The 27,510-nt window shown below is 43.1% G+C and overlaps 1 protein-coding gene across 2 annotated transcripts in view; it reads right to left on the minus strand.

Annotated features, from left to right (window-relative positions):
- The window catches only part of mcc (MCC regulator of WNT signaling pathway), a 190,064-nt gene that overhangs the window by 18,483 nt on the left and 144,071 nt on the right, over nt 1-27,510 (minus strand). For both annotated transcript variants that reach the window (XM_023983948.2, XM_023983949.2), the window contains 5 exons: nt 25,820-26,026; nt 10,407-10,553; nt 9,808-9,897; nt 8,505-8,653; nt 1,432-1,572 (listed from right to left, as the gene is read on the minus strand). In XM_023983948.2, coding sequence (XP_023839716.1) covers nt 1,432-1,572; nt 8,505-8,653; nt 9,808-9,897; nt 10,407-10,553; nt 25,820-26,026 — 734 coding nt within the window. The remainder of the gene's footprint in view (nt 1-1,431; nt 1,573-8,504; nt 8,654-9,807; nt 9,898-10,406; nt 10,554-25,819; nt 26,027-27,510) is intronic.

Genomic DNA, 27,510 nt, shown 5'->3' on the forward strand with positions numbered 1-27,510 from the left:
GTGTGCACAACATTTTGGAACATATGGAATTATTCTGGGATCTTTTATTTCAGCTCATGAAATATGAGACCAACACTTTACATGTTGCCTTTATATTTTTGTTCAGTATATATGAATACATAATTCAAGTATAAATTACCTAAATTCCGATAGATTGCCATAGATTTTCTGTTAATTACCAAAATGACTGAAGATTCCGGTAGCTTTGCAATCCTACACACCACACTCCCCCATCCAATGAAAGACTATATCTCTCCCCAAATGGCCCAATGGGGTGGCCTCGCTGACATCCCACTTGGCGGGGCTGAAATTCAATCAAAGCACTGACATCTGGGCTTCTAGTGAACAACAAACCAGACACAGATGGCCAAACCCTCTCTCCCTCCAGGTACAAACACACTACAGTCCACCACATCACATAAAATCAATGGCTTCATGAATAAATCATACAGGGAAAAACACACAGTATGAATCTTAGTGTGTGTTTGTGTTTTTGGAACTGGTGTTATATTAATAACGCATTTGAGGGCTATTCAAGTGTTGTGTACTCTGGTGTAATGGGCAAGACTAATAATTCTCTTTTATGGCTATAACGTTTCTATTTATGTATCGGTCATCTATCTTTGTATCTGTTTATACATCTGCTCATAGCTTTGCTTTGTGGCAATCCGTCTCCCTGAGACATGCTATGCAGAATGCTATGAGAAACACACGTAACGTTACCATGCCACCACAATATTACATTCAGCCAATATCAACAGCTGAAAATACAACTTATTTCCATTTCAGTTTGCTTAAACTTTACCATACAAGAAAAGGATTAACAGCCTTTCTGCAACTCATAACATCCCCACAGGATTATCATGGTTGGATGATTAGCATGATGCTAATTAGAAATACCACTTAGATTAAATCTGTTTTTCCCTTTCGTATCTCGTTAGCGTTAGCTTTGCTGAATGGGCACCTTCAGGGCACCTTATCAGAGAGGGGCCAAGGCCCGTACACAAACACACTTGATTGGCCAAGGGGATGCGAATGCTAATAATATGCAAATGGCCGCTACCGTATGGAACCTACAAAAAGGCCCTGAACTCGAAGAGTACAGCTTAATTATAATTACTGGAGGAGGCTTCTAACGAGGAACATTAGTGTGGTTCTGATGTTTACAGCTTGATAAGGTGTTTGTTAGCTATGCAAGGCTCAGAGTAGGCTTGGTCTTAAAAGTGGAGCAGGGAATTTGCATTCAGGCTTTCACCCTGTTGGTGTGTTTCTTTCTGGCTGATGCGTGAATCCAACCAGGACTGCACAAATGTCTTATGTATGATGCATGCTCCATTAGGTTAGGCATTGCTGTGTGTGTGTGTGTGTGTGTGTGTGTGTGTGTGTGTGTGTGTGTGTGTGTGTGTGTGTGGTGTGTGTGTGTGTGTATACCTGTACTGCAGTGCCAGTCGCAGGGCGGTGGCATTAGATTCGTATTTGCCCACCAGCATGCTCATCCTCTCTGCGTTGCCCTTACACTCCTCCAACGTGATGGTCAGCAGGTCATTCTGAGACTTCAGGTGCTCGATGCGGCTGGAACACACACACACACACACACACACACATGCGCACGCACACACGCACACACACAAAATCATCATTGGGGTACATTTATTGTATAAAGTGCCTGTCATATCTCAAAGCACCTCACATTGCGACTCACCCATCGACCAGCGATATAAAGCACCCACCTGGGTGATTCACGGCATCCATTTTATGCCAGGTCGCTCATCACACATCATCTATTGCAGTTTAAGTGAGTGTTAGGGGAAAAAGGGACAGGGAAACTATAGCCACCCCCCTCTATAGAACTCAAACGGCCTTGGTTTTATGGGTAGATTATGTGAGAGTAGCTAATGACGCGTAACTATCCATCTAATCAAGGACGTCGATAAAGCACTCTGGGCTTAATTAAGAGAAAATAGTGTGTCAGCAGCCTGGTCGTTAGTGGTAAACGTATGGGATATCCCATAAAACACATGTGCCAAATAACAACCTTAAAGGGATAGTACACACCAAAATGTAAAGTTTCAAACTTTTGTCACAGGTTATCAGGTGCTGATCTTTCCCAATCATTTTGGATTGACTCCATTACACCAATTCTGGTTGGATTTTAAGGTGAACTATCCTTTTAAGCAGTGGCGACCCGTCATTTTTGTTAGTTTGTTGTTGTTGCCTGTTTAGCATGTTATTTGGGCATTAATTCGTGTCGCATATCAGTTTGCAAACAATGTAAAAACACATTTATTGAGTGAATAAAGCCACATACAAACATGGTCTCTTTGAATAAGGCAGCTCCAAAAAGCAGGTGTTTTAGCCTAGCTCAGTGCTTTCTGTGGTGGAGGAGCAGCCATCGGAAAATACAGAGTGTAGGCGTTGGTAATTTTCTCTAGTTGCACTGTGATTGACTCAGTGTTCTGTCACTCATGGGGACACTACATCACCGCAGAATCTACAGGGAGAGCTAGGCAGGTCAAGCCCCCTTGGGTGCTGCCATAGATTTACATTAGAAATGACCATCCAAGAAGGCAAGAAGGCTCATGGTCATTGGGCACAGATAAAATGACGGCAAATCACGTTATATATACAGTGGGGAGAACAAGTATTTGATACACTGCCGATTTTGCAGGTTTTCCTACTTACAAAGCATGTAGAGGTCTGTAAAACAAATTTTTTTTTTTTCATAGGTACACTTCAACTGTGAGAGACTGAATCTAAAACAAAAATCCAGAAAATCACATCGTATGATTTTTAAGTAATTAATTTGCATTGTTCTCCCCACTGTACATCGTATATTTGATCATGTCAACATCACACTTTCAAAATCTTAGCTAGCAAGCAAGACAAGCAGTCATCATCATGAATCACATTGACAATCTACTGGCAAATCATTTTTATATGAAGATAAATTATAGATAAAACGTATCAGTGCTCAATGGCCATTGGACATAAACATTACACAACAAGTCGGAAATCGCAAATTCAACAATGAGTAGTTTTGGAAGGAATCAGTGGCTAACTATTTTGCTTCCCCTGCCTGCTATTCAGTGGAGAGAGTGTGGTCTAAGTCTGGGTTTAAGGGTTTAAAACATCTGTCTGAAAGGGTCTCTTTTCCAAGCTTAAAATGATAAACATTCACACGCAACACCATGTTCCAGAAAATGTTGAATACATTGACCATGCTGTCAATCCAGCATGACTTCTGCCGTGTTCAAAACAACTGGAAACTCGGAACTGGGAAATCTCAGACTTCAGTGAGTTCAAGACAACTCGGGAAAAAACGAGCTCAACTGGGAAAACACATTTTGAACGGTCATTCAACTCGGAATTCCAAGTCGAGAACTCGGGCCTCTTTCTAGAGCTTCGACCTAATGTCACGATTCACTGGCGTAATGATTAGACCTTGTTTTTTTCCCGAGCTCCCAGTTGTCTTGAAAGCATGATAAATCCAGAGAAAGACAGACTTTGATGACAATATTTTCCCACAAGAAGGCCCGCCGCGCCACCTTCCTGTTCAAGTAAGCACAGTACAACAATGTGAGTCCAAAAATGTCTTAAAAGCTGCTGCATAAAAGATGTAATATGCCAGGGAGTTATGTATACTGTAAGTAAGAAAGTAATAATAAGTGTATGTTGTGTAGTAAACTGTTAGTAGCCCATGTGCCTCACCCTAATAATGTGATCACTTACCCCCTCAGAACTTAGCCTACGGTTATGACTTGGTGGTGCACATGTAGCCTATAGGCTGTTTAAGAGAAATGTCATCATTGAATATTATAAGAGCTTTATTTGTCTGCTTATATGCCCCCTTTATTTATCCTACAGTTCTGACTTGGTGTACAGGGAGAATACTGTAAGAACGGCCTATGTTCTGAATTCTGTTGCTGTGCATTTCAAAAGTGCTGAACAAATATTTATATTGACTACGTCCATCTTAGCTTGTTCATTAATGTCTTAATTGAAATTACGGATTGCCTCTTATCTGCTCATCGTTCCCTTATGCCATAGTTTGTACATCTCAATTGTTATAGGCATCTTATTCATCATTTAATGCAATTTTGGAATGATTTCATTGTTTTGCTTACTTTGTGTATTATAATTAGCTCATGTGCATTTCTTGATGAGGAGGAGATACTATATAATGTTGTTGGGTAACCATGTTTGCCATTGACAGTCTCTTCCCATTCAAATATTAAAGTTCAGTAATAGACCCATGTAATCCCAGTTGATATTGCAAAGGTTGTTTTGTCTGTGCGTCAGTATATTGTATATAAAAGTGGATCCTCATGATTTGTATTTTCCTTCCTTTTTAGACCACATAGGCCTAATAAAATACTTAAAATGGTAGGCTAACCGAGTCCCCCCCCCTCTCTCCCTCCCCCCTCTCTCTCGTGACTTAAAGAAGAGTAAAGTAAAGGTCTCAACATCTTGCTGAATTTATCTGAACTAACATCTATCTGAATTTCTGTAGGTGTCCATTTTGAAGGTGATGAACCAACAGGATTCCAGGTGAAGGTGAAGCTGGTTGAGAGAATGCCAAGAATGTGCAAAGCTGTCATCAAGGCAAAGGGTGGCTACTTTGAAGAACCTCAAATATAAAATATATTTTGATTTGTTTAACGCTTTTTTGGTTACTACATGATTCCATGTGTGATTTCATAGTTTTGATGTCATCACTATTATTCTACAATGTAGAAAATGTTTCAAATAAAAGAAAAACCCTTGAATGAGTAGGTGTGTCCAAACTGGTACTGTAAATGTAATAATGTTTGTGCATAGTTCAAACGTCAAAATTCATTTTGGCATTCGTTATTATTGAAGGAGAATGCGGTTCTTATCGACTTACACAAATCCACAAGGAGTCAGTAGTAACCACATTTGTTTAAGCAAGTCAACCATATCAGCTATGGTTATTAAAAAGGCAGTAAATGAGGTTGAATGAACTGTATCTCTACACCACAGCGCAACACCATGGAGGATGTCAATACTACAGTTGACATTATAAACATGTCTCTTTATTTTAATCCTAAACCAATCCAAAGCAAATGTGTGTATTTAATTTAATTTAATTATTCTTTCCATCAGTCCAAATGTTCTCTATACAAAATAACTCCAAATCTAATGCTTGCGTTATACTGAAGTATGGTTACTGTCATGGCATTTTCGCATCAATGATGCGATTAAGTATTACTTAAAAGTGGAACTGACAGAGTTTTAACTACTTTGCAGATATGAAACAGACAATCATAATATCAGTCAAAAATATGAAATTCCCAGTTTATGCTACAAAACCAACTTTATAAGAGGTTTTAAAAATAGGTTCAATTTGACAAAAAATTCCATGATGTAGAGTAAGGCATTGTTGGCAGAATAGATAGTTCAATGCATGATTAATATAATTCACCATTAAATGTATTGGTAGTCCAACAAATATTGCTATCAGGTTGTAAATCTTAGCTCTGTTTGCTTAATTCCTCCAGCTATCTGGGAAGCACTGTTTCAGTTTCAATGACTCAATATTTTGGACAAAAACGGACAAATGTAACCAGGGCTGGGTATGTCAATACAATCAAAGCATGGGCAATGATCACATTGACAACCCCCCCCCCATCATGATTGCTGTGAATTCGAAAGAAGAGGCCTCTAAACAACGTCAAATTGATTTGAGAGCTATATGTCTTGTGGTTGAGAAGCTATTCATTAACATGCAACATTGGAGTTGTAAGACTGTCCCCCTTAACCCTCTGAGCAGAGCAGAGCAATGTTTTAGCTACATTTCACCTCCAAAAAGAAAATGACACCGAATTGCAAAAACAAGGAGTGCAATTTTTTTGCTATTGTCAGCTGATTCAGAATATGTAATTTATATAATTCTTGCACGTTCCGATGAAGAGATATTAATGAGCAAAGTCTGAATCTTTAATATACAGCTAACTACACCGCACTTTGGCAGGCAAGCTGCAGAAGGGCGAGCAGGCTACTATTCCCCATCGTTTAGCAGTGCAATTTTGACTGCCAACTACAAGCTAAAAAGTTTGAGAGGGTTCACCTACTGTTCCCTCGGTAGATTTTAGCTTATCTCACTCTGGCTAACATTAGTTATTGATCTTGTTATTGTTGATGTTCATAGGCAACTGAAGGAAACAGCCTACCTTTTCATGGCTGTTTGATCATTAAGACTGTTGTTCCCAAATGTAAGACGACTCTCGCGTTATTTACAGTGGCCTCCAAAATTACTGGCACCCCCGACTGGCAATGCACAAACAATACTTAAAAAAATATAAACAATATAATTATAGAGATAAACTCAAAATACCAACATGTGAGAAATATTGTACTTTATTAATGTTCCAATGGAACCTACCAAAATCATACAATTATTTAATACAAAATACATTTAACCAAAATCAATGTTTCAGAATTATTGGCACTCCTCATTTAGTACTTAGTGCAACCATCTCTGGCAAGGATAACAGCATGGAGTCTTTTCCTGTAATGTTTGACAAGGTTAAGGAACACATTTGGAGGGATTTTGGACCAGATCCTTTCAAGATCCTTCACATTCTTGGATTTGCACTTATCAACTGCCCTCTTCAACTCAGCCCACAGGTTTTCGATTGGATTGAGGTCCAGCGACTGAGATGGCCATGGCAGAACAATGATTTTGTTGTCACAGAACCATTTCTGTGTGGATCTTGAGGTATGTTTTGGGTCATTGTCTTGTTGGAAAGTCTACATACGGCCAAGTCCCAGCCTTCTGGCAGAGGCAACCAGATTGTCAGCCAAAATTGCCTGGTACTTGGTGGAATGCATTATGCCATCAATCTTAACCAGTGCCTCTGGACCTCTGGAATTATAACAGCCCCAAAACATCACTGACCCACCACCATATTTCACTGTGAGTATGAGGTGCCTCTCCTTGTATGCATCTCTGTTTCGACGCCAAACATGCCGATGCTGACGTAAAAACGTAAAATTTTGGTCTCATCTGACCAGAGCACCTTCTTCCAATCATAATTGAAATTACGTTTGGCAAACTCCAAGCGCTTGCGTCTGTGTCTTGGGGTCATTAAGGGCTTTCTCATGGCAACCCTTCTAAAGAACCTGTGGTTGTGGAGGTGGCGTCTGATGGTGGTTTTTTAAAACTGGTGACCCCAAGACGCCACCAAGGCCTGCAATTCTTTCACAGTGATTCTGGGTTTTTTGTTGCTTCTCTCACAATCCTCCTCCCTATCCTAGGGGGCAAAATGCATTTGCGTCCTCTACCCGTGAGGTTTTCAACTGTTCCATATCTTTAGAATTTTTTAATAATTGCCCTGACAGTGGTCAGTGGTATATTCAATCATTTGTGGATCTTCTAGTAGCCATTACCAGATTTATGAAGGTCTACGACCATCGGTCTCTTTTGAACTGCCAGTTCTTTTGTTTTCTTCATGGTTTGGATGACAAAGGGATATTGCATGCGTGTTACCTCATTTTTATACCCTAGTGAAAAAGGAAGTGATATAATGGCTCAAAATAGTTCCTTAACACTTAGATAAACTTAAATAAGTGGAATTTAATTCCTGGTTTAATTTTGGTCGATGTTATTTACAATAATGTTTAAGGGTGCCATTAATTGTGAAACCTTGATTTGGAAGACATTGATTTTTAATTAAATTAATAAATGATTTTGTTGGGTTCCATTGAAACATTAATAAAGTACAGTATTTATCACATGTTGGTATTTTGAGTTTGTCTCTATAATTATATTGTTTATATTTGTTTAAGTATTGTTTGTGCATTGCCAGTCAGGGGTGCCAGTAATTTTGGAGCCCACTGTATGTATTTGCAGAAATATTTGCTTTTGGCAATTGCTTTCTAATGATCTAAAATCGTGTTGTTGCTACTGCCTGTAAACACACAGTCCAGTTCAAAGTGAATGATGGCAAGCCCATGTACCGTAAGTAGCTGAATTTGTCGCTAGAATCTTTTACCAATAAAAGTAGCTGGAGGGGTCTGAAAACTTGCTAAATATTCTAGGCAACACTGCTACAGTAGGCAACACTACTGTAGCTCGAATTGGCTATGGCGCACCGGTATGCATAGACTCTGGTCCTGGCCAAGACACATTTCTATTAGGTTTTATTTACTGGAGTGTCTTAATTGTCCAAACGCACGGCCACTTTCTCCCTCTATATTGCTATATACATTTCTCAAATGCCTTTCTATTTGTCATTACCAAACATTCTATGAATTTATGAAAACGTGAAAATGACCATATCTAAGTGCTCTCTTGTCAGAAAATGAAAAAAAGGTGTCATATTCTTCCCGGGGGTGTATATGAACAGATTTGAATAAGATTTCAGTTTGTTAAAATGCTGTCAGTTCCACTTTAACAGTATTAATTAGGCATGGATGGACCGACAAATGGATTAAAAAATGATAAGGACATAATGACAATGACAGCATGGCTTGAGTATCACCTGTTGAGTCTCTCTGTCTCCACTTCAAACTCCCTGATCTTGTTCTCAGAGATGGCTGATCCGTGGGAGTAGAGGGTCTGGAAGATCTCCTGGATGTTGGAGCAGTCCTGAAGGGAGTGGGCCAGGTGTTCCGCCACGTTACTGGACACCTGGGAGTAGGAGGAACAGGGTTACATGGTATTTTGGTATTTTTAATTAGGATCCCCATTACCTGTTGCAAAAGCAGCAGCTACTCTTCCTGGGGTCCACACAAAACAAGAAACATAACATAATACAGAACATTAATAGACAAGAACAGCTCAAGGACAGACAGGGGGTAAGACAGACATTTACATAGATCTATGGTCGCCTCCCAGTCTCAAATGGTAACTTATACCATATGAAGTGCACTACTTTTGTGTAAAGAGTAAATGGGGGTACAAACAAGGCGAGGAAGGGAGTAGACAGCGCCTCAACCAATGTGAGTCAAGGTGCAGCCAAAAATCACAATCTAAAAACGACACAATAGGAATTCAGTGGGTCAGACTGACTGAGGGCATTTCTTTGTGATTCTCTACTCTCTTAATCCACAGTGTATACAGATAGTGTTTATAATCTTTACTTATACAGGTTAGTCTCCTTGAGATCAAATCTCTTTTTCAAGAGAGACTGTATACAGAAAGAGACAGGTTTTCTACTGAACTTTACATAATCCGTCGCAGCCTAGTCCCAGAGGAATGGTAACATTCTGCCTCTCTTTCTCTTTCTTCCCTCTTCCTCTCTTTTTAGTCTATTTTGGACCAGATGGGTTCCGGCTAAAGATTGAGAGGAGAATTTTAGTGGCCGGAGCTTTCAGGGAAAAGACAAGCCCTGGAATCATTAGGATTGATTTCCCATCACTCACACACGAACACACACCAACAGGAGCGAGGGAGAGAGAAAGAGCGAGAGAGAGGGAGGCACAAGAGAAAAAAAGGGCACCAGAAGAGGAAAGTGATAACTGTTAGAGGGGACGTTGGCAGGTCACCTTTAGTGTCAACAAGGCTGTGTGGGTGCCAGGGGAAGGGAACAGTGGGGAATGAGTGACACCAGGTCTGTCACACTCCACTGGAGATACCCATCTCTGACACATCTGCTGATGCTGCTGTTACCATCGGCCAGCTGCTACAGGGAAATGTGCCCCTACCTAATGTCGCTCTCTCATACTCTTCCTGTCCACCCCTCTCTCTCTTTCTTACTTCCCTCTCTTCCTCTCTTTAAACCCGTTTGCATCTTTCCCCTCTCAAATCCTTCAGTATTGAATAGCCATCCAGTATCTCCTTACCCCGATGCTGCTGATCTCTGATCCCAGAACAGGCCTCTCAGTAGAGGAAGACTCTGACCTGGTTTTAGACAGCTTCACCCGCTCTGCCACCTAGCAACAAGACAACACACTCAATACATTACTGGGAATTACTGATAAAAAGTGATTGGCCCCTAAAATAAATAAATGTAGGGGTTGTACTGGATCTCTATGGAATCAAACTCTAATGTATTGAATTCCTTCTGAGAGTCAATGTCAAGGACACACACACAGGAAAGTGGAAGAGCAAAATGGTTGATCAGACTGACTCTTTGATTACAATTATCCCTCTCTGGCTGGACTAGCTCAAGGCTAGTACACAGATTGGTGTGTGTGTGTGCGTGCATGTGTGTGTGTGTGTCATTCAAGTGATAGTACAATAAGAGAGAAAAGAGAGATGGAGAACATTCCAGAGGAGAGTTCAGAATATCCCCACAGTGTGTGTGTCCCTCATACGAATGTACAACATCCCATTGTTCCAATTTCATTACTCCATCATTCCAGTACTTTGGTGTTTTGTACCTTACTATGCATGACATAGCGTGTGTGTGTGTGTGTGTGTGTGTGTGTGTGCATTCTACCTTGGCCACAGGTATATCGTTACTGCTGCTGCTGGTGCTGAGTTCCCCAGTGCTGGGATTGATGGGGCGGGAGGCGGGGGTGAGACGCCCAGGGCTGGACGGGCCTGCAGGCTGGGAGCTCTGGAGACGCGTCTGCAGTTCTCGCACCTGGGGAAAAGAGATAGAGATAGATACCTTATATCACTATTTTATTGTGAATGTGTTCTATTTAATTCTATGGGACACACAGACACACAGGCTGAGGTTCATGGGCACAGATCTGGTGAGAACACACACACCTGCTTATAATCTCATCATACAGACGATTTACAAAAGGACTCAGTTTGTTGCTACTTAACCCACTTCTTGCTCCAGTATGAGACAATGTGAGGATCCATCTGATCTCTTCAGTGCAGTGGGCAAAGGCAGGAATGTTGGGACAATGATGATGCAGAGGAAACAGGGTACTTGAGTCGCTCCACTACTGACAGGCTTCTTCTCTCACTCTATATTAAGCATCAGAGAACTCATGGAAAGACTTGCCAGGTCTTGCAATGAATTTCTATGCCAGCATGGATTTGTCAGCATTATGCTTGCAGCTGGTGTACAAAATACATACGCTGTTTAATTGTGTTCTCTCTTCATAACACTACAGCAGTTTAGGCCCTTGGTGTGTGTGCGTGCCTGCATGTATGTTGGGTGTGTGTATGTGTCGGAGGGAGAGAGCTTCCTCTGCCAGGAAGAGCGTGGAAAGGAACATTAGTTTGAACGCTGGCCCACGAAAATATAAACAATGAAGATACAACGGCCTTTTGTGCTTTACACAGCACCCATTGTACAGACAGAGAGGAAATATATGGAAGTATAAATCATTGATGTCGCAAACATACCACACACAGTCAGCTACTGGCATGTGCTGTTAGCAGAACTGGATATAGCTGCATACACAGACATGTCAAGATGCCTAAATCATGTTAGCTACCTGCATGTTTTCAATAATATGGCCAATCGTTTACATTGTATACATACATGTGACATTATAGAAAAAGGTACAGTATATCTACATCATTGTAACTATCTGTACAAACATCAGTACATGTATATAAAAAATATATAACATCAGTAAATGTATATAAAAAAATATATAACATCAGTACATGTTGTCTGCAGTATAGTGCATTCGGAAAGTATTCAGACCCCTCAACTTTTTCCACATTTTGTTCCGTTACAGCCTTACTCTAAAATGTATTAAATCATTTTTCCCCCTCTACACACAATACCCCATAATGACAAAGCAAAAACAAGTTATTATAGATTTTTCCAGAATGTATAAATATACAAAACTGAAATATCATATTTACACAAGTATTCAGACCCTTTACTCAGTACTTTGTTGAAGCACCTTTGGCAGCGATTACAGCCTTGAGTCTTCTTGGGTATGACGCTACAAGCTTGGTACACCTGTATTTGGAGAGTTTTCTGCAGATCTTCTCAAGCTCTGTCAGGTTGGATGGGGAGCGTCGCTGCACAGCTATTTTCAGGTCTCTCCAGAGATGTTTGAGTGGGTTCAAGCCCGGGCTCTGGCTGGGCCACTCAAGAACATTCAGCGACTTGACCCGAAGCCACTCCTGCGTTGTCTTGGCTGTGTGCTTAGGGTCGTTGTTCTGTTGGAAGGTGAACCTTCGCCCCAGTCTGAGGTCCTGAGCTCAGTTTTTCATCAAGGTTCTCTCTGTACTTTGCTTCGTTCATCTTTCCCTCGATCCTGACAAGTCTCCCAGTCCCTGCCGCTGAAAAACATCCACACAGCATGATGCTGCTACCACCATGCTTTACCATAGGTATGGTGCCAGGTTTCCACCAGACGTGACGCTTGCCATTCAGGCCAAAGAGTTCAATCTTGGTTTCATCAGACCAGATAATCTTGTTTCTCATGGTCTGAGAGTCCTTTAGGTGCCTTTTGGCAAACTCCAAGTGGGCTGTCATGTGCCTTTTTTTGAGGAGTGCCTTCCGTCTGGCCACTCTAACATAAAGGCCTGATTGGTGTGCTGCAGTGCTGCAGAGATGGAGATTCTCGAAGGTTCTCCCATCGCCACAGAGGAACTCTGGAACTCTGTCAGAGTGACCAATGGGTTCTTGGTCACCTCCCTGACCAAGGCCCTTCTCAGTTTGGCTGGGCGGCCAGCTCTAGGAAGAGTCTTGGTGGTTCCAAACTTGTTCCATTTAAGAATGATGGAGGCCACTGTATTCTTGGGGACCTTCAATGCTTCGACAATCCTGTCTTGGAGCTCTACGGACAATTCCCTCGACCTCATGGCTTGGTTTTTCCTCGGACATGCACTGTCAACTGTGGAACCTAATATAGACAGGTGTGTGCCTTTCCAAATCATGTCCAATCAATTGAATTACCACAAATGGACTTCAATGAAGTTGTAGACACATCAAGGATGATCAATGGAAACAGGATGCACCTGAGCTCAATTTCAAGTTTCATAACAAAGGGTCTGAATACGTATGTAAATAAGGTATCTGTCTTTTTTTAAACCTTAAATTTAACTAGGCAAGTCAGTTAAGAACAAATTCTTATTTACAATGACGGACGATGCTGGGCCAATTGTGCCCCGTCCTATGGTACTCCCAATCACAGCCGGATGTGATACAGCCTGTTTAGTATTTTTTATAAATTTGTAAACATGTCTAAAACCTGTTTATGCTTTGTCATTATGGGGTATTGTGTGTCGATTGGAAAATTATTGATTTCATTCATTTTAGAATAAGGCTTTAACATAACAAAATGTGGGAAAAGTCAAGGGGTCTGAATACATTCTGAATGCACTGTATGCTACCCGGCCATACGCAGGTGTGGTTTGGTGTGTAAATCAGGCTTCCTCCAGAGCCAGACATAATGGTTTGGAAAACAGATGAGGCGATAAGCCTGCCTCTAACTCTGTCAGGGATTCTCCCCACCTCTATTTCACAGGGACATCAGGAAAGAGGAGACAGGATGAATTTCAGAGACAGAAAGGGAGGGACAGGCGGAGACAGAATAGAAAAGAGAAAGAGTGACAGAGAGAAGATGGAGATGGGGAAGACTGACAGTGTAGCAGAGAGATACTGGGAGAGAAGGTGGGGTGGGTAGATGTGGAGGGAGAGAGTGACAGAGAGAGGGAGAGAAGGAACATGGGGGGAGAGAGAGAGCGTGCAGAAGAGAGAGCGAGAGAGTACTTGGCCATGACTTTGAACAGTGCGGTTTTTCCTGCTCTCCTCTCCTGCCAAACTCCCTTGGAGCCGTGGGTCTAAAAAGGCCAACATGGCTGCTATGTGCTGCCAAAGGACACAAAAAGGACTGCGACTGTACCATCATGAACCAGTCCCCTGGCCAGCTGCCTCCCTCATGATCCCCAAGAAAAGAAATGGCAAAGAAAATGATAGGTTCTGTTCAGTTCTGGCCAGTAATTATGTAATCGAGGACTTCCGTGTAATTTCCTGGTTTCAAAAGGAACTACGACTGTGACACTCTGCCTGAGGGAGTGAACAGGTTTGACTCACATGCACATCTGTCCAGGACAGGTCTTGAATTGAACAGATCTTTAAAAAGACTGATGTTCCACTGTATTTTACCACCGGCAGTGGTTGATTCCTACATATCTGTGAGTTGTATTATGAGTGGAGAGAATTGTAAAAGCTTAGAATGCTTACAATGACCTGACAATAGAGGTCAGTATCTGACCTCAAAAATCTAGCTATTAATAACACAAGAATAGTCTCTTTTGTATCGTAAACAAACTGCTGACGCAGAGGAAATATATGGACTTGTCACATACAGTACCGTTACTAGAAAAGGTGTAAAATATGCTTACTACCAAAGTAAATACCTCTCCATCAATGGAGGGTAAAAGCCTAAGGAAGGGAAGTTAAGATAGTCTCCGGACCTTGACACTCAAATTAGGTTGAATCCATCTTTTAAACGCTGAGCCGGAGGACACGGGCCCCCAAGGATGCGCCGGTGTGTGCATAGCAAATCCTTTCAAGGAGCCTCGCATTGAAACAGCAATGCAATGCATTTGTCCAATTAGTCGGCAAAATGGACAGATTTCATTAGAGGAAAGAGGATGAGGAGAGAGGAACGAGCGCTCTGAACTGAGCTGGAGTGATTCTTCTGCTGCGTCTGGGTCTCCTTTCTCAAGGCAAACAGAATCCGTGAGGTTGGTTAGCAGGACTGGTCTGCCTGACTGTTTTCGCTTGATGCATCTCACGGTCTAATTGGGTCTTTCTATAAATAAATGGGGCCAATGGGAGACATTGGGATCAACATTTCAAAATGGTTTGAAACCAAAATAAGGATTTTCATGAAGTTCCATATGTGTACTTAAAAGAAATGAACCCATAACAACACCTATACAACATCATAGGCCTAGGATTACACATCCTTTAAGCAGGGTTCATACAGACAACAACATAGGATTACACATCCTTTAAGCAGGGTTCATACAGACAACAACATAGGATTACACATACTCTAAGCAGGGTTCATAAAGACATTGGCAAATCAAATTCAAGGACTTTCAGGGGCATTTTCCAAGCACTTCATTGTAATGTTCAACGACCTCAATATCATACAATTGTATAATTTATATAATTGTACATATAGGGCCTAATATAGAACCCACACATCTCCCAAAAAGCATGCAACAATTGTCAAAAAAGTAGCCCATTACCACTAAGAATAGTGCATTTTTTAGGCCTTACCAATGCATTGATATTGAAATTAGTATTGCATTCTAAAATATGTGAGAATAATGTGGACATTGCCTGACTGAATAGATTGGATGCATACATGCTGATTTTTCTGTAGCCTATGTGGCCAACGCAGGCACACATAATAAAGCCATAACTTGCTGCAGCATTAATTTCACCATTTGAATCTCACCATCGCTGTTTTTATAATGAGAAAGTGACCAAAAACCAGGTTCCTTTTTTCATGGAAGGATTTGTATGGAAAGCCAAGTTGAAGCCAACATTAGATGTTGTGGTTTTCATAATAACCACTTGTGGTTTTACTGCAACAGAGTAGCACAACACCCTTCATATGAAGCGGCGGGAAACAAATGAAAGTGGTCACATCTCCCACAAAAACGGATCAAAACTGAAAACAACCGATACATTTAAGGGTGTAGGAGAATTTATAAATTGGCTACAATAATTACAATAACTTTTTAAGCACCAAAATTGAGGAAATGTCAGATTTTCAAGCAAGCCTATTCCAGTACTTGAATTTCTGAGCTCCAAATTCTAGTAGGCTACTTCAAGCTCGTTGTATTGTTTAAAATTGCAGGTCTAACATGGAATACTAAAAGTATTTGTTGTTATATTTCATTACCAGATCATATTGTGAATAAGCTAGTGATGGGCATTCCGGCTCGTTCGGCTCAGCTCACCAAAAAGAGCTGGCTCTTTTGACTCCCAAACGGCTCTTTAAAAAAATATATGTTTTGTATTTTTTCAAGTCAAACAGTTTGCGATAGTTTGACTATGATTGGTGTTAAAACGATTCTAATTAAATGATTAAATGAAATCATACTCTGCCTTAACCACAATGTATTTAAAAATGCATTGGTTTGTTATGAAAAGATTGTTATTAAACATTTGCATTTAAAGTCTAACTTTTTAATGTATATAAACAAAGTGCATATAAATGTAACCACTCAAAACAAATAGAATCTGAACAGCATAATAGAATATTGTACCATATCAAAGAAAAATAAATAACAATGTGCACAACTGCAGCATCCCACTTAAAACATTAAACTGGTCCCTCTTTTCTCTCTGTTCTTTATTGCCATGTTATAACCAGCAGCACACAGCAATGCTGACCATATTTAGCTTTTATGAAAGATTTGCATTCAGAAATGCAAGCTGCCTCACTTTCGAGGGGCTGATGCGGTTTCTTCTCTCAGTAATTATTTGTCCCGTTTTCGAGAAGACCCTCTCAGAGGGAACGGATGTGGCCACTATGCAGTCTCCCTGTCATGACTTTAGTAAGCCGTGGGTAGACAGAGGCCTTGTTCTTCCACCAGCTCAGAGGATCTGCTCCTCCAAATAGGATCGGACCTCCATTATGGCATCTGCTGAGGGATTCCTTTGTGTTGCATCCCTAGTTGCGCTCTCATCAAACAGCATCCAAACAGCAGATGTTTGTGGCACTACTGCTGGTGTTTCTGCTCCATCTGATCCCTCTTCTTTCTTTTCTTCCTGTTGCCCTGGTGCCTGAGCCAGCTGACTGCTGGGGCTGTCCCTCCCTGCTGCTGAGGTTATTATTTAAAGAGCCTCATCAATCGCTCTGGCATCACTGAAGGCTAACTTCTTAAACCTGGGGTCAAGTGCAGCGGTTTCTAATAGCACGTGGTTATATTCCATTCTGTGAAACCTTCTGTCCATTGATGAACATAGGGTGTCCATCAACTCGGTCACGTCCTGTGGTTACATTTGCTTCTCTCTGGCGGCTGGCTGTGATTAGCTGCAGACCCTTATACAGGAGTATCATTTTTGAGGCTGTCGCATAGCTGAAGAGAACAGTAACGTATTAGTTCAGGTTCATGTTTTGTCTACTGATTCTCATCTACTGCTCATACTCATATATAATACTGGATTAAGTAATGATGTAGTAATAACTGCTTACTGTACCTCTCTCCACTGATCTCCACAGTGACCTGCTCAAAGGGTTCCAGGACTCTGCACAACTCCTCCACCACCTCCCATTCCTCTTGGGTCAGAACATCAACAGGTGCATTGACAATGGCCAGGGTAGAGATGATGGCATCCTTTGACTCAAGAAACCGCTTCAACAAATAAAATGTTGAATTCCACCTTGTAGTGCAGTCTTGTTTAGGCCTCAGCTCAGGCATCCCCATCTCGCTTTGTGTAGACTTTAGTTTTTCAGCACCTACTATGCTCCTGTGGAAGTATTCCACAACTGCTTTCACTTTGTCCACAGTGGGCGTCATCACTTCAGAGCATCTCTTAAAACCAGGTTGAGTGTGTTGGCAAGACATGGATGATGGGTCCATATGAACATTTTCATGGCTTTGGTTATGTTAGCTGCATTGTCGCTAACACAACAGACCACTTTTCCATCTACTTGCCATTCTCTGGCCACTCAACAGTTCCTCTGCCAAGTTCTCTGAGGTGTGTCTGTCGCTGAACTCAAAGCAGTCAGCTAGACATCGTAAAATCTTCAATGAAGTGACATGTAACCGACATGTAAGAAGTGGTTACCCTTGATGTCCAGCAGTCAGTGGTAAGGCAAACTGCAGTGCTTTTTGGACTCTTTCCCGCACTGAAGCCTGTGTGCTCTCATACAGTTGTGGAATAAGTGATTTTGAAAGGGTTTTCATACTTAGAATTGTGTACATTGGATATAGATTATTGCTATAATTTCTAAAACCTCTGTCCTCCACGATCGAAAATGGCTGGAAATCGGTGGCAATCATTTTAGCTAATGCAATATAAATTTAGCCTTGTTTTGCTACAGACATAGACTTTGGCATAAACTGGTCCATAGAAGAATGCGTTGCTGTGGGTCGCGGATTAGACATACTTGACTGAGTGGATACATCTCCACGTGTGGAGGTGCTGGCTCCACCACTATCACTAACAGGCCCACTAGTTTCTCGAAGCTCCGCTACAGCTAGCTTCACAGTTGGGTGGACAGTTCGCATATGCCGGTGTAGGTTGTGCGTAGAACCGGCTTTATATGAGATTTTGTTTTGGCAAATTCTACACTGTGCTCTAACATTGTGTACATTATTAAAATGCATCCAAATGTTACTGTGCTTCCTACTCATTTTCCAGCTGTTGTTTTCACAGCGGTCCTTCCTCTCTCTCCTCGGCTGCTAAGTGTGTGACTGTGAGTGACTTGGCTCGGCCCTCCCTCACGCACCTTTGGTTCATTGGTTGACACTGCGTGTCTGATTGACAGGAACAACAGGTGAGGCTGTTAGTCTGAGCAGACAGTCAGAACGAATTTGTGTGTGCACTTGAGCATTTAGGACTATATTATTTTATTTCTTGTTTCGTTCTTTGAATAGGTTAATTCTATTCATTGAAATCTTTTGATTATTCATATCTTAATTTTAAAAATATTTTTATAAATAGATTCGGCTCTTCTAATATGCGAGCCGGCTCCCAACGTTCACCTACAAGAGTGTGCGAACGACCCATCACTAGAATAAGCCCACTAGGCTATGTCATTTGTTGTCATTATATTCAGAATAATTCATAGGAATAGGGTGTTGCACGATAGTCTATCCTACACAATTGCGCACAGTAGACTCGGTGTCCAATTCAAAGCACAAAAACATATGAAGACATGAACTCATTACCTTGAAGCGTTCTCTGTTAAATCTAACGAGCCTGCTGTAAATCAAGCAGACAACAGATGTTCAACATCAATTCGCTAGGGATATTATACGGAACAAAAATATGAACACAACAAGATTTTAACGAGTTACAGTTCATATAAGGATATCAGTCCATTTAAATTCATTAATTAGGCCCTAATCTATAGATTACACATGACTGGGCAGGGCACATGACTTCCCAGGCCCACCCACTTGCCAGCCATGCCCACCCACTGGGGAGCCAGGCCCAGCCAATCAGAATGAGTTTTTCTCCACAAAAGGCCTTTATTAAAGCCGCTCTTATCCAAAGTCGCTCTTTATTAAGTCGCTCTTATCCAGAGCGACTTACAGTTAGTGCATTCATTTTAAGATGGCTAGGTGGGACAACCACATATCACAGGAATAGAAAAATAAATCTCAATAACGTAGCTATCAGTCGAGTCAGAGCTAGAAAGAGGGGTTGGGAAGAGGATTATTTAAGATACTTTTTGAAGAGGTAGTGTTTCAGATGCTTTCAGAAGACGGGCAGGGACTCTGCTGTCCTTCAGAGGGAAGCTGGTTCCACCATTGGGGTGCCAGGACAGAGAAGAGCTTGGACTGGGCTAGGCGGGAGCTGCCCTCCTGTAGGGGTGGAAGGGCCGAGAGACTTGAAGTGGCAGAACGGAGTGCTCGGTTGGGGTGTAGGGTTTGAACAAAGGCTGAAGGTAGGGAGCGGCAGTTCCTCTAGCTGTTCCGTAAGCACCATGGTCTTGTAGTGGATGCAAGCATCGACTGGAAGCCAGTGGAGTGTGTGGAGGAGCGGGGTGACATGAGAGAACTTGCAGGGGTTTGAGGGCACAAGCAGGGAGCCCAGACAAAAGCGAGTTGCAGTAGTCCAGATGGGAGAGGACAAGTGCCTGGATTAGGACCTGCGCCGCTTCCTGTGTGGGATAGGGGCGTACTCTACGGATGTTGTAGCGCACGAACCTGCAGGAGCGGGTCACTGCTTTGATGTTTGCAAAGAACGACAGGGTGTTGTCCAGGGTCACACCAAGGTTCTTTTCACTCTGGGATGGTGACAATGTGGAGTTGTCAACCGTAATGGAGAGGTCTTTGAGTGGGCAGGCCTTCCCCGGGACGAAGAGCAGCTCCGTCTTGTCGAGGTTGAGCTTGAGGTGGTGGGCCGACATCTAAGTTGAGATATCTGCCAGGCACCCAGAGATGCGTGTCACCACCTGGGTGTCAGCAGGGGGGAAGGAGAAAAGTAGTTGAGTGTCATCCGCATAGCAATGATAGGAGAGACCATGTGAGGATATGACGGAGCTGAGTGACTTGGTGTATAGAGAGATGAGGGACTAGAACCGAGCCCTGGGGGATACCAGTAGTGAGAGTACGGGGTGCAGACACAGATCTGGGGTGCAGACACAATCCAAGAATGTGCAGAGCCTGAGACGCCCAGCTCTGAGAGGGTGGAGAGAATGATCTGATGGTTCACAGTGACGAAGGCAGCGGATATATCTAAGAGGATGAGAACTGAGGAGAGAGAGTCAGCTTTGGCAGTGCGGAGAGCCTCTGTGATACAGAGAAGAGCAGTCTCAGTTGTGTGACCCGTCTTGAAATCTGACTGGTTTGGGTCAAGAAGATCGTTCTGAGAGAAATAATGAGAACGTTTAACAGAGACAGCACTCTCAAGTGTTTGGTAAAGAAAAGAAAGGATGGCTACAGGTCTATAGTTTTTGACATCAGATGAGTTGAGTGTCGGGAGAAACTCAGGCCATTTTAAAGTCAGAGGGGACGCAGCCAGTGGTCAGGGAAGAGTTGATGAGGGAAGTGAGGAATTGGAGAAGGTCTCCAGAGGTGGTCTGGAGAAGGGGATGGGGTCAAGCTGCCAGGTTGTCGGGCGGCCAGACCTCAATAGTTGCAGGATGTTATCTGGAGAGAGAGGGGAGAAAGAGGTCAAAGCGTAGGGTAGTTCTGTGTGAATGAGACCAGCGGACTCAATAGGCTCAGTGAATGAGTAGCAGATGTCGTCAACCTTTTTTTAAAAGTGGTTGACAAAGTCATCCGCAGAGAGGGAGGAGGGAGGGGTGGAGCATTAAGGTGGCGGGAGAAGGTGGAAAATAGTTTCCTAGGGTTAGAGGCAGAAGCTGAGTGGTAGAAAGTGGCTTTAGTAGCAGATACAGAGGAAGAGAAGGTAAAGAGGAGGGAGTGAAAGTATGATAGGTCCTCCAGAAGTTTAGTTTTAGTTTAGGAGTAGGGTCAACAAGGCAGAATCAGGAGACAGGATGGAGAAGGACCGGGAGAGAGAGCGAAGATTGCGATGGTGCATGACCATCTGGGTAGGGGCTGAGTGGTTATGGTTGAGGTAAGGGAGACAGAAAAGGAAACAAAGTAGTGATCAGAGACCTGGAGGGGGGTTCTAGTGAGATTAGTAGGTGAGCAGACCCTAGTAAAGATGAGGTCAAGCATATTGCCTACCTTGTAAGTTGTTGGGGATTGGGTAAGGGTAAAGTCAAGAGAGACAAGGGGGGGAAAGAGAGAGTTGGAAAGAAATGAGTTGAAGGCACACGTTGGGAGGTTGAAGTTGCCAAGTACAAAGAGCGGTGAGCCATCATCAGGAAATTAGCTTATCAAGGTGTCAAGCACACTGAGGAACTCTCCAAGGGCACCTGGTGGGCAATAGATGACAATAATGTTAAGCTTGAGTGGACAAGTGACAGCATGAAATTCAAATGAGGAGATGGGGTGATCAATGTCTCCGTCAGGGCCAAAAAGGCAAGGGACTGAAGGGCAGCATAGGCTGAGATGAACTCGGCGTTCTTGAACAAAGATCGGCAGTTCCAAACGCTGCCAGAGATCAGGAATTCCACATGAGTTGTGCGCGCAGGCTACACTAAACTAGAAGGGTTGCAGCCAAGGGGTGGGGAGCGTCTGTGAAGCCTACAGGGAGAGATGCAAACATGTATAGAAAACACACACACACACAGTTGATAAAGCTACAAAAGAGCAAAATGAGATAATCTATAAATAACTAGGTAAGATACTAAATTGAGAGAGTGGTGTGGAGCATTCCTCTCTTTCCTTCCTCGAACAACTCGGTAGAACCGTCTTTGTCTTTCGGCAACGGTCTTTGTTTTGTGACAAAACCACCACAACCACCGCTTATAGCCGCAGCTGGGAAACCAAGGGAGACTTGGTTACCGTCAATATTACTCGCCAACGTGCAATCATTGGACAATAAACTAGACGAGGTACGATCACGAATATCCTACCAACGGGACATCAAAAACTGTAATATCCTATGTTTCACGGAATCGTGGCTGAATGACGACATGGATATTCAGCTAGCGGGATACACGCTGCACCGGCAAGATAGAACAGCACACTTCGGTAAGACGGGGGGGGGGGCGATCTGTGCATATTTGTAAACAACAGCTGGTGCACGAAATCTAAGGAAGTCTCTAGAATTGCTCGCCTGAAGTAGAGTATATTGTGATAAATTGCAGGCCTCACTACTTGCCTAAAGAGTTCTCAGCTATACTTTTTGTGGCTGTTTATTTACCACCACAATCAGATGCGGGCACTAAGACCGCACTCAGTCAGCTGTATAAGGAAATAAGCAAACAGGAAACCACTCACCCAGAGGCGGCGCTCCTAGTGGCCGGAGACTTTAATGCAGGGAAACTTAAATCAGTTCTACCACATCTCTATCAACATGTTAAATGTGCAACCAGAGGGAAAACAATTCTAGATCACCTGTACTCCACACACAGAAAGCTCTCCATTTGGTAAATCCGACCACAACTGGAACATGTTTCGGAATTCTTCTGATGACATTGAGGAATACACCACATCAGTCACTGGCTTTATCAATAAGTGCATTGAGGACGTCGTCCCCACACTGGCTGTACGTACATACCCCAACCAGAAGCCATGGATTACAGGCAACATTCGTACTGAGCTAAAGGTTAGAGCTGCCGCTTTCAAGGTGCGGGACTCTAACCCGGAAGCTTACAAGAAATCCCGCTATGTCCTGCGACGAACCATCAAACAGGCAAACCGTCAATACAGGGCTAAGATTGAATCATACTGCACCGGCTCCGACGCTCGTCGGATGTGGCAGGGCTCGCAAACTATTACAGACTACAAAGGAAAGCACAGACGCGAGCTGCCCAGTGACATGAGCCTACCAGACGAGCTAAATCGTCTGTAGCCATGAAGTGCTTTGAAAGGCTGGTAATGGCTCACATCAACACCATTATCCCAGAAACCCTAGACCCACCCCAATTTGCATACCGCCCAAACAGATCCACAGATTATGCAATCTCTATTGCACTCCACACTGCCCTTTCCCACCTGGACAAAAGGAACACCTATGCGAGAATGCTATTCATTGACTACAGCTCAGCGTTCAACACCATAGTACCCTCAAAGCTCTAAGCTAAGGAACCTGGGACTAAACACCTCCCTCTGCAACTGGATCCTGGACTTCCTGACGGGTCGCCCCCAGGTGGTGAGGGTATGTAGCAACACATCTGCCACACTGATCCTCAACACTGGAGCTCCCCAGGGGTGCGTGCTCAGTCCCCTCCTGTACTCCCTGTTCACCCACGACTGCATAGCCAGGCACGAGTCCAACACCATCATTAAGTTTGCAGACAACACAACAGTGGTAGGCCTGATCACCGACAACGACGAGACAGCCTATAGGGAGGTCAGAGACCTGACCGGGTGGTGCCAGAATAACAACCTATCCCTCAACGTAACCAAGACCAAGGAGATGATTGTGGACTACAGGAAAAGGAGCATCGAGCACGTCCCCATTCTCATCGACGGGGCTGCAGTGGAGCAGGTTGAGAGCTTCAAGTTCCTTGGCGTCCACATCACCAACAAACTGGAATGGTCCAAACACACCAAGACAGTCGTGAAGAGGGCACGACAAAGCCTATTCCCCCTCAGGAAACTAAAAAGATTTGGCATGGGTCCTGAGATCCTCAAAAGGTTCTACAACTGCAATATCGAGAGCATCCTGACCGGTTGCATCACTGCCTGGTACGGCAATTGCTCGGCCTCTGACCGCAAGGCACTTCAGAGGGTAGTGCGTACGGCCCAATACATCACTGGGGCAAAGCTGCCTGCCATCCAGGACCTCTACACCAGGCGGTGTCAGAGGAAGGCCCTAAGAATTGTGAAAGATCCCAGCCACCCCAGTCATAGACTGTTCTCTCTACTACCGCATGGCAAGCGGTACCGGAGTGCCAAGTCTAGGACAAAAAGGCTTCTCAACAGTTTTTACCCCCAAGCAAATAAGACTTCTGAACAGGTAACCAATGGTTACCCGGACTATTTGCATTGTGTGCCCCCCCTTACCTCTCTTTTACGCTGCAGCTACTCTCTGTTTATCTTATATGCATAGTCACTTTAACCATACATCCATGTACATACTACCTCAATTGGCCCGACCAACCAGTGCTGCCGCACATTGGCTAACTGGGCTATCTGCATTGTGTCCCACCTCCCGCCAACCCCTCCTTTTACGCTACTGCTACTCTCTGTTCATCATATATGCATAGTCACTTTAACCATATCTACATGTACATACTACCTCAATAAGCCTGACTAACCGGTGTCTGTATATAGCCTTGCTACTCTTATTTTCAAATGTATTTTTACTGTTGTTTTATTTCTTTACATACCCCCCCACACACACACACCTTTTTTCGCACGTGACAAATAACCGTTGATTTGATTTGATGAATTGCTTAGCAGAGGTGGAAAGCACACCTTCCTGTACTAACTGCTGACTGCCTAGGAAAGGTGAAACCACTCCCCCTCCAATACAGCCACTGATTACCAAAACACGTCACAAATTGCCCTGCATCTTGATCCTGGTTGATGTGTCAACAACTATCTGCAAATTGTGAGCAGTCAGCACACCAAGTAGGTCACTGGGAAGACAGGCAGCACTTAAAGTTGATGGCCCTAGATAGCAAAAATACTGCCAAGACACCAACCATGATAAAGGGTTAAACATAGGTTTTAAATCAACTCGTTAATTGTATTGAATATAGCCATGATCCCCCTTATATCTTAAATTAATGACATGAAAAACATGTGCCGAATATTTTCAATGACTTATCAACAGCTGTAACAAGTTGTCCAGTGTAGGAAATCCTCACTGGTACCCTAGTTTATAGAAAGACCCAATTGCATTACCGCCTTAACCAGCTTCAGCAAGCCTTAGGAGGACACCAGATTTGATTATGTGTCTAAAAGTGCTCTACGTATTAATTCGGAGGCCCGTCCTAACCGGGGAACCATTGTTTGGTTCAGACAGCAGATCTCAGTTTGCAGCTGGAGAATTCAAAGGGTTCATTCTTGTAGAAATGTGGATAAATACATGTGTCTGACCACTCCTGCCCAGTAATGTCTTCTTCTCCTTCAGACGTCCCTGAATAAACATGTTGTAATTAGAGACGGTATGCGCGCGTGTCAGTGCAGTGGCCTAGCGACAACGCATCAGAGATCATGTTTATATTCCAACCCCCGGCCGCTCTCCGCAGATCATTCAATCCAATAATGGAAATGGTGGACCATAATTACATTTTAGAGCCTCTTTGCAGAGATTTCTTTGATTCAGTCTGATTCAGGTCTTAGTTCTCTGCCTCGAACAGGTTCACACTAGGACACATTTACTGGAGATTTGGCAACAGGCTCAAGTTCACGCCACTATTTTGGCAGCTAATAAAAACACGAAACATAGAAAGAAAACTGAGAAACATGCATTGCTAATTTGATCCCCTTCTTTTTTCCCCTTCCACCTCACTAGATACTAGGTACTATGTATCATTATGTATTTTCTGTTATGGGCTAGAGGCAATCAAAATGTTATTAAACCTGCCTTAGTAATAAGCAACATTGCATCCCAGTTTATCAGCCACCAACACAGTCACATATAAAGGTTTATAGGTACACAGCTCTATTGTGAGTCGCTCCAGACAAAATGACCAACTGAAAAAATATATAAAAATATATATAAACAGGACACAGCTGACTGACCCGTCGTCTCAGGCGGTCGCGTTCCTCCCGGATGGCGTTCATGGTGGCCTTGGTGCGGTTCAGGTCCTCCTCCTTGGAGCACAGCATGGCTGTCAAGCTCTCGTTCTCTTCCCTCAGGCCTGCCAGCTCCTTCTCCCAGCGCACCCGCTCCTCCGACAGGCTGGGGTAGAAGTCCCGGCCCAGGGCCCCTTCGATCTCCTCCACCGTCTGGGGAAAGGCACACCTTTTTACAGTGCAGTATGTATAGTGTTGAGATTGCGATTACATGGTCACAATTCTAGTAACCAAATGTGAATGACTCTGGTTTCTCTGGGACTCAATGAAAATGGCATCAAAAAGAAGAACCTTTTGGTACCTTGAAGTAGCCCCAAGAAAGAGAAGAAAATTATGAGAAAAATGTAAACAAAGAACAGAGACAAAACAAACGTGAGACAGACAAAACAAGAATACAAACACGTCAGGCACATACATTTTCACACAGGATTTCCCCCTGTCAGTTCACCAATTTCATGTTCATAATTTGTGGGTAGTGTAGCCCTACACCATGTGTCTCAATTTACACGAGTAGAACAAGCATCCTAGACTATGATGTATGTACATGTGTCTTTTTCCTATTTTTATCCAGTGGAACAAACCCCTGATCTCCCAAAGTGCCCATATTTCAGAGTGTATAACTGTATGTGTGTGCGCATGTGTGTGCGTGAGGGCGTGTGAGATATGGCAGAGGGATGGAGTCTATGACCATGTCTGCCTCTACAGATCCTCATCTCTGGTGAGTGATTCATAGGTGTGTAGTGGGCTTAGAGACAGGCCTGAGTCCTGCCTTCATCTGTCCTCCACCACGGAGCGTCAATCTCTCTTATCCCTCCATCCAGCTAGTCCTCTCATCCCTCCATCTCCCTCTCAGCTGACACACACACAACCAGAGAGACAGAGAGACAGAGATAGACAGACAGAAATAGACAGACAGAAATAGACAGACAGAGAGACACAGAGAAACACAAAAACAGAGAGAGAGAGATAGAGGGAATATGAGGATGAGGAAGGGAACGAGAATGAAATCCCAAGTCTCATTGACTGTTGTAGATCCCAGTCCAGCCCAGCACTCAATCTCCCAAATCCAGCATGGTTAAGATAAGCCCCAGTGATACTGAGATGGGTGGTACTGTATAGAATAGTCTCTATTTCTGTGGCCTAGTATTGGCTTGAACTTATACATTGTTTACAGTAGTACACATTTTCAAGGTTGATATATTTCTAACGAAGAACATCTGAAATCTGTAACATATTTGAAAATGCACTGAAATACCCCCAATTAGCAGTGTGGTCCAATATGTCCTGAATTCACTCTGATAAATAATTTTAATCGCTCAAACACTTTACATATGTATTTTACACTCTCTTGTTAAACTTCAGACTTCATGGTAGCGGATTCAGGTGGGTTTATGGCGGATTCTGGTGGGTTCATGGTGTCTATGTGCTCTATATCATATAAAGTACATCGCCTTTCCCTCTGTATGAGGTATGGATCGGCTTTATCAACCACATCAAAACTGTTTTAGAAGCCCAACTACCACTATGGAACATGGAGTAACTTAACCTTGTCTGTGCCAAATGAACACCCAATATCTATTAATAGGCTTAGTACATGGTAATGGATTGGGCCCACATTCACAACGGGATACCATGGC

This window comes from Salvelinus sp. IW2-2015, linkage group LG4q.1:29 (genome assembly GCF_002910315.2).
Source record: "Salvelinus sp. IW2-2015 linkage group LG4q.1:29, ASM291031v2, whole genome shotgun sequence".
NCBI classification, from domain to species: domain Eukaryota; kingdom Metazoa; phylum Chordata; class Actinopteri; order Salmoniformes; family Salmonidae; genus Salvelinus; species Salvelinus sp. IW2-2015.